Consider the following 8,623-nt stretch of genomic DNA (forward strand, 5'->3'; position numbering starts at 1 on the left):
CCGCCCAAAACAGCTCGAATTTGAGATTGGCGAACAGTTCGAGTAGAACAACGCTAATCTCTAGTTCTGAGCACTGGCTGAAAGTCATGACGTCAGTGTCAGAGGTGATATCATCATCATCAGTATCACAGAAAATACTGCAATATTGGCTGTGGCAAAGGTACACCAGAAAGATGTTAAAAAATGTAGCACCTCCTGCTTGGACTTTTATAGTGGATAGAAGTCATCAGTGACCACTGAACTAATATTTCCGTGATTGGCTAGCTGTGTGTGTGAGCTAAATCCAAAAGTATTTTGGGTAAACCTGCTGGCTCATGCCATCTTCCTTCTGTGTTTTTGTTAGAACCCTCATGTTTGTTTTTTCTATCTTGTGTTTTGCGGTCACGTGACCATCTGCCTTTATATTCCAGCTCCGCCCTTCTTGCTGTGCTGGAGTTCAGTGTTTGACTGTTTCTCTAGCCTGGTGCTTCGGTGCCTTTCTCTGTCAAGTTTGCTTGGTCCTCTGGGACCTCTACTACTTTTTGTCAGTTTGTCTTTTTTGTGTTCTGCAACAACTTCTCTGTTTAGGAGGTGTCCCATTTTGTCCCAGTCCTTAGTTCTTTTAGGGACCCCTTCCTTAATTCTATAGGTCTTCGTTCAGACTAGCCGAGGACGAAGGCGGGTCTGTTCACTAGGAACAGGGAGCCCGCTACATTGTAGTGATTCAGCTTAGTCTTACTGTAGGGACAGCTTTGCCTATCTTTCCTTAGTACATGTTGCAGATCATAACAGTTTTCCAATCTGGATCATGGAGGAATGAAGAATAGTTTGAAATCACAGAATGAAGAATTTAGAAACATTTGTATCAAAATGATTCCCTCAATTGTACATTATTGCAGTGTTTAAAGAGGCTTTAGTTTCTATAGCATCCCGGAGGTACGGAGTTGTAGACAAGATTAGCTATTGTTTTTTACCCGAATGGTTGTCTGGTTGCATTTCTGTTTGTCGCTTCATGTAGCTATTGTACATTAAAAATAGACTAACATCAAAAATACAGAGTGACCTAAAGAGATCTACGTAATCCTGTCACTCCTAATGACCAGCTATGAGAAAGAGTTTCCATTTTTAAGATATCTGTTATTTAAGAGTTGCTTGTAAGGCTTTTTTAATTTCTTTGTTTCTCAGGCTGTATATTATGGGGTTAATCAAAGGAGTAAAGACAGTATATAGCAGTGATAGGATCTTACTCATGGTAGAAGATTGACCTTTTGTTGGAACCACATAAACACTGAACATGGTCCAGTAAAATATGGAGACCACAGTGAGGTGGGAGCTACAGGTGGAGAAGGCTTTCTGTCTACCGGTACTGGATGGGATCCTCAGGATGTTAACTATAATATTAACATAACAGTCTATAATTATTACAGTAGGGGCAATAACCAAAGGAATGCTAAGTATGTATATCTCCAGGTGAATGATGAAAGTGTCAGAACAGGCAAGTTCCACTAAAGGAACAGTGTCACAGACAAAATGATTAATAATTGTTCCACAAAAGGTCAGAGTAGATAGTGTCGTGGTGACAATGATTGAAACAGTAAAAGACAAAACCAAACTTATTAGAACCAAGATCACACAATATGCTCTGGTCATGATAGAAGTATAGCGGAGGGGATTACAGATGGCCACATATCGGTCATAGGACATCACTGTGAGGAGAAAACATTCAAATTCTTCTGAGGCACTGAAAAAATAAAGTTGTGTGATACAACCAGTAAAACTGATGGTCCCTCCATTATTCAGTAAGATGTGGAACATCTTTGGGACAATATTTGTAGTTAACAAGATGTCACTGATGGACAATTTTGAGATGAAAAAGTACATTGGAGTGTGGAGGTTTTTACAGGAGGACACTAATAATATTATCAGCAAATTTCCACATATGGTTGCACCAAAAACAAGAAGAAACAGAAGGAATAGAAAAATTCTTAAAACGTGACTGCCTTGAAATCCCAAGAGGAAAAACTCCACGGCCGCAGTCAGATTTGTCTGCAAGTAAAAAATTGAAGTATTCTTCATTAAGAGATGAACCCATAATGTGTTAACTGTAAAAGGCCAGAATCACATAAGTGGTAATAGTGCAAGCGACATCAACAAAGTAGAACATCTGAACCATAAAAGGCCATTAAAAAGTTAAAAAACAAAATCCTTTTACTCTCCTCACCACACATCTCTCTGGGCAGGGATAATGGTATTGTGCCCATGTACTACTGTCTACAGACTCTGTACTAGGTTTCTAAACATTGCAAATTCTAAAACCATGGTCCTGAGAATCAATTCGCTCATCTCTATCAGAATCCAAATCTTTTGTGATAACAGCCACCATTTTGCAGTCCTCCGAATGCCTTCACCTCTGATTCTGAGTTTACAGAGCTGTCTTTCCTCCCTAAGCCCCATGTTGTTGTGGGACATGACACAAACCATTATCATTAATGTTTGTTTCATCCCCCCTTTTGACAATGAGGAACTTAGTGAGGAACTGTAGTTCTGGAGTCTCAGAAATAGAAGAATGTAAATATAGAAAAATAGAGAAGAGAGAATACCAACCGATCTTAAGACTGATGGAAGCTGGAGAGGTACAATGAAGGTTGAGGAATGGTGAATTTAAGATTTTTGCTTAAATCCTTTCCCAGCAAATGTAATTTGCATCTTTTCAGTCAGGCATTAAAAGGTATTACCTATCTGAGACTCTCAATTTTGATTATCTTTCTCTCTCCTGGCATTCATGATCCAAAAACATATTTTTCCTCTTATTTTTTTTTTGCAAATTAGTGACATAATAGACTTACTGTACTGCAAGAGCTTTGAAATCCACAGCACGTTCAAACCAGCTATATAAATTTACTGTGATGCTAGTCACTACTCACGAACATGCCATGAGGCTGGATAGTCAAGAGGTCCAGGGTCAGATACAAGAGGGAAAAGGCAAAGACGTAGTAAGTTAACAGTCCGAGGTCGGAATTCCCAGAAGGTAGTGGATCAAGAGCAAGGCAAAAGGATAGTCAAGGCAAGGTCCAAGGTCAGACAGCAGAGATCAAATACAGGAACACAGAGAATAGAGGAAACGCACACCATTTGAGCAAAGCTACAACTGACACTACTAAATAGCCAGGTAATCATTTGAATAGCAGACACATGGAGGAATCCCTAGCACATCCCAGTCCAGATTGGATGGCTCAACTGTCACTTAACATACTGACAGCTCAGCATGCCCCAGCCTCCGATTGGATGGCTGATCTGTCACTCACTCCTTAAAGACACACCTATAGGTGGAATCATGACGTTTACTTTAGTAAATTCATTTAAATTTACTAAATTACTAGTTTTAACAAAATTAGTTTTGTTAAAGAAGAAATAAAACTTGTCACGGTGTACTCAAGGTGATGAAAGCCAAACATCACTGAATATCATTGAGAAAAGTCCTAATCCACGTGTCCTACCTCAGCGGGTTCTTCCAGTACTTACATCAGGTTTTTCCATTTCTCTGATATCTGACAATTAATTTCAATCTCAAGTTAAAAGTTAAATTACCACTCGGAAGAGAAATTATTCTATTTTGAGACGTCTGTGTAAAACAATTTGACATAATAAGAAACATCTATGAACAGAACAGAATCTGGTATCTCATTCCCTGTATATATGTGCTGTTCCTGTGCCTCTATGGAGATGGTGCTTTCTTTCTTATGTCTCCTGAGGCTCAGTCCAACAGAAAAAATAAAATAATAGGTAATAATTGGTTTATTTGTGAGATAACGCAAATCACAAAGGAATAAAATAAAAGAAGAAATGTTTGTATCTCTCCCCTTATACAATTGCATTATTATTTTATATCACTGGGATGTTTCTCCCAAACTTCAATAACCTTAATAATCTTCATATATGACTGTGATGACGCAGCATTTAATCTTAATTATGCCAGACATAGAATCAGTAGGCCCGGAGACATAGACTATTGTCTGATGACTATTGAATTGTTTCTTCATTGGGTCAAGAGTAGGGTTGAGCGAGTATGCTCTGTCCGAGTAGGCTCAGGCCGAGCTCCGAGTATTTATAGCTGCTCGGTGATAAGGTTAAATCACTCCCGTGTGCATGATTTGCAACTGTTTTACAGCTTTATTACATGTGAGGAATGTGTAAGAAATAGACAATCCTCACATGTATTAAAGCTGTCAAACAGTTGCAAATCATGCACACAGGAGCGATTTAACCTTATCACCGAGCAGCTCCAAATACTCAGAGCTCAGCCCGAGCGTACTCGGCAAAAGGGTTAATAGAACATACTCGCTCAACACTAGTCAAGAGACATAGGCCATTGTTATATGAGCCCGAGCATTGACTCTTGAGTTGATTTTTGTTGCAACTTTTTGCCTGTTATCTTTGGAGGACAGGGATCCAGGGTCTTTAAACAATCGATGTTTACTATTATGTTGATTGCCCATTGTATAAGCCCATGTAAATTGTTGACCTGCAAAACAGTGGAGGACAAGCTAGACAGATTGAATAAATACTCAAACAATGAGAGCTGACCTTATCCCACCTTCCCTTGAACCCGTGGATGATGGCCTGAACCACATATGTGGGTATAACAAAGATCCCTATCCTTTTGAGAGAGAGACTCGACAGAATAGCAGCCAGGACACCATGGCTACATTAAAAGGGACACAAATTTGACATTCTACAGGATGCCAACCTAAGAGACCACGGATCTAGATGGAAGAATACAGATCAGCTGAATTGACCATCACCTGAACACATGGAGACTTTTAGGAAACCCAGGGTGGGACCCTCCGGTCACTTGGCCCCATGGAGACATTTTGGGAAACCAGGGTGAGACCCTCCGGTCTCCTGGCCCCATGGAGACGTTTGGAGAAGGCAGGTTAGGATCCTCTGGCCACCTGGTCACATACCTCAATGGACTGTCAGATTCCTAAGCTTGTCATTACCTCCTCTTTGTGGGTGACTGCTAAAACATGGATGCCACTGGTGTGGGTAGTCAGCCCTGGAATCCCTGAAGTCGCAGCTGCTCTAATTCCGGCGAGCCAATGGAAAGGTGAGACTCTGTATTTTGCACTATCTTATGTACTTTCTCGGACTGTACTATATTTTATTGTGTGTTGGTGGTTAAATTAAGTATTGTCACACTTGTTTACCCTCACCTTGTGCTGTCTGAGTAGTATTATGCCCACAGGAAAGGAGTGCGGGCGTTCAGTGGGATGAGCCCTGGTCTATGTGGTCTCGGGTCAGAGGACGAGAGCACCCACTAACCCCCGTGTCTCCACAATGACTATAACAATTATACTTTTTTTCCCATTTTTTTATTCCCCCTTACCAAGGGTCATACATTTTATAATTTTCAGCTGCTATAGATCTTGTATTTTGCAGAATGAGCTGTAGATTTAACACCTTATTGATGTAGTCAATTCTCATTTTAATGCTTTTACAGTTTCCTCTTTTTAATCTAAGACCAATAACTTATTTTTTTTCTGTTGTACTAGCCATGTGAGGGCTTATTTTTTGCAGGACAAGTTGTAGTTTTGAATGTCATCATTCATTTTACTATCTATAATATAACGCTGCAAGCGTATCTCTGTCTGAAGCCTTTATAGACTGCGCAGTCTGGCTCCAGACAGAATCACGCATCCAGCCTTTACAGGTAAGAGGAATGTATGGCGCTGAAGATCGTGGTATGCGTAGACTCTGAACGCATACCGCGATCTCCGGCGCCATACTTACATACTTACCTGACCGGGAGGAGTGTTGCAGCGGCGCCTCTCTTCGACGGAGACTGGAGTGAGGCGTCGGATCGGCACATGCGCATAGTACTATCTGGCGCCATTTTACTGAAGACACATTTGCAGTGTGTCTTCAGCAAAATGGTGACGGACAGTGCGGTGCTCCAGCGCCGCACTCCTCCCCCGGCCTTCGGCAGAAAAGGATGCAGCAGCGCTGAAGCACAGAGAAGAAAGTTGAGTATAACTGTTTATTTTTTTTTATGTGTGTACAGTGTGAAAGGGATGAGGGGGCCACACATACCAGGATTGGGGGGTGACGGGGGCCACACATACCAGTATTGGGGGGATGAAGGGACCATGCATACCAGGACTGGGGGGTGAGGGGTAGCACACATACCAGGATTGGGGGTGAGGGGTGCAATGCATACCAGGATTGGGGGTGAGGGGTGCCATGCATACCAGGAGGGGGGTAGCACATAAAAGCATGGGATACCATATACCAATAAAAATGCTTGGCACCCAGGCGTAGAACGGGTTCAATAGCTAGTATAATATAATGAAAAATGTGAAAAAAGTGGGGAGTCAAGGTAGAAAAATAAACCCCACAATTTCATCACTGTATTTTGGGTTTCGTCTTTACGGCATTCATTATGCTGTGAGAATGACTTGTCAAAAACAATTTTCAGTCCTGTATGATTACAGTGATATCTATAAGTATTTATTTTATTATTTTAGTGGCTTATAATAATTGTAAAAAAAAAATTAAAAAAAAAATTGTTTTTTGCTTCCATTTGCTGAGACTCATAACTTTTTTATGTTTCCAACAATGGAACTGTTTGGAGGAATATTTTTTTGCTTCCCGATCTGTAGTTTGATTGGTTACATTTTGGGGTACATCCAAGTACATATTTTTTATTACCTTGTATTACATTTTTTGGAGGGGTGCAATAACCCAGAAAATGCAATGCTGGAACTTCAAATTGCCCTTGGCTGGTTTTTATAGAAGCAGCGATATGGCTGACATCTGGTCCTTTAGTTGGCCCCGCGGCCAACATGACAACATCTATTCACCACCAGAGTTCCCCCACAGCACTTAAGGATTTACAAAAACCTGGCAGGCTTTAGAATCACCATTAAAATGTGCAGGCGTAGGAAAAAGTGGAGCTGTTTCCCAAGCAGAGTGTTATACTGTACATTAGAGTGTGGAAGATGTTGAGGAACCTGCAGAGAAACTGCAGGAGTCTGAGGCAGTGTATGCATACGGTCTGTGAGGCCCAGAGTGGCATGAGCTGCATGACAATGAGCAGTTTTTATTGTAATATAATCTACTTTTCTCATCTGACTCAAGGATATCTAACCACAAAATTTAGCAAAGAATGATCAAAAAATGTTAAAAAGGTAATATGCAACTCAAAATAACAGCAATATCATTATATAAAGCTCTATATGAAACCTTGTTCTTAGAAAACAGTGAAACAAAAACTAACATGTTTGAAAAAAAAAAAAAAGATTTTAATTTGATTTTGTTTTGCAAAATCAATATAATATAAATAGATGCAGACATACCACTTTTGTAGCCTGGCCAAAAGGTAGAGGGGGGCCCACCACCACCACCACCGCCTATTTCGGCTTGATGTATGTCTAAGGACACATATTCAGCTGAAATATTTTGCAGCACAGAAACCCGCTGGCTCCCTGCACTGCAATACAAGCTGCCGATCAATCAAAGGTAGGCACCTGATGCCGATGTGCCAGTCACAGGTAGCCCATGGCAGTGGTGTGATGCACCATGGCAGGAGATCCAATGTCTGCTGCTGGCTCCGGCATTGACCATAGAAAAAGACGCTGCACATAGTGGGACTAGAAGATAACAAGAAAATTGTATTTCTTTATTTTTTAATGTGTTTGAGAAAAGAAGAAGAACAAGGCACTCTATTACCAGAAGAGGCCCAGGATGCAAGACATCATACCAGGAATGCGCCCAGAAAGGGGAATTATACCATAAAGTGGCCCAGGTTGGGAGACATTATGCCAAGAAGGCCCACAGGATGGGGGACTTTATTACTGGAAAGAGATCAGGATGGGGGACATTATACCAGGAAGGGGCTCAGGATTAGTGATGAGCCACCCCCGTAGTGTTCGGGTTCGGTTCGGTTCGTCGAACACCGGGATGTTCGAGGAACTGTTCGTCGAACTGTTCGTCGAACACCTTAGAACACCGTCGAACACCGTTAAAACCAATGGCAGGCAAACAAAAACACATAGAAACACATAGAAAACACCTGCAAAGGTGTCCAAAAGCTGACAAACTGCTCAGAAGACACTCTCTTTAAAAAAGCCGGCCGGCAAATTCAGCAGCGGCATACACCGGTACCCGACAATTTAGACAAGAAGGAATAGAGCATCACACATAGATTAGATAGATAGAAACATGTCAGTCACACATATAAGAAGCACAGTGACAGTGTTGGTTACTGCACTTGTCATTTAGTGTAAAGGATTTATTTAAAAAAATATTAGTGTTTTCATGCACCGTCTCTTTAAAAAAGCCGGCCGGCAATTCAGCATCTGTACCCGACAATTTAGAACAGAAAGAATAGAGCTTCACACATAGATTAGATAGATAGAAACATGTCAGTCACATATATAATAAGTACAGTGATAGTGTTGCTTACTGTACTTGTCATTTAGTGTAAAGGATTTATTTAAAAAAATAATAGTGTTTTCATGCACTGTCTCTTTAAAAAAGCCGGCCGGCAATTCAGCAGCGGTACCCGACAATTTAGAACAGAAAGATAGAGCATCACACATAGATTAGATAGATAGAAACATGTCAGTCACATATATATGAAGTA

The 8,623-nt window shown here is 40.9% G+C and overlaps 1 protein-coding gene across 1 annotated transcript; it reads right to left on the minus strand.

Annotated features, from left to right (window-relative positions):
- Positions 1–1,116: 1,116 nt before the first annotated feature.
- LOC141167578 (olfactory receptor 11L1-like) lies at positions 1,117–2,055 on the minus strand. The gene has a single exon (XM_073654966.1). It carries the CDS (start codon positions 2,053–2,055, stop codon positions 1,117–1,119), a length of 939 nt encoding a protein of 312 aa, XP_073511067.1.
- Between the last annotated feature and the right edge of the window lie 6,568 nt (positions 2,056–8,623).

The sequence above is a fragment of the Phyllobates terribilis genome, unplaced genomic scaffold, assembly GCF_046119375.1.
Source record: "Phyllobates terribilis strain yellow unplaced genomic scaffold, ASM4611937v1 Scaffold_11__3_contigs__length_659146591, whole genome shotgun sequence".
Classification (NCBI taxonomy): domain Eukaryota; kingdom Metazoa; phylum Chordata; class Amphibia; order Anura; family Dendrobatidae; genus Phyllobates; species Phyllobates terribilis.

Excerpts from the sequence above, each read along its gene's own strand:
- LOC141167578 (XM_073654966.1), bottom strand. The coding sequence starts at position 2,055 with ATGAAGAATACTTCAATTTTTTACTTGCAGACAAATCTGACTGCGGCC.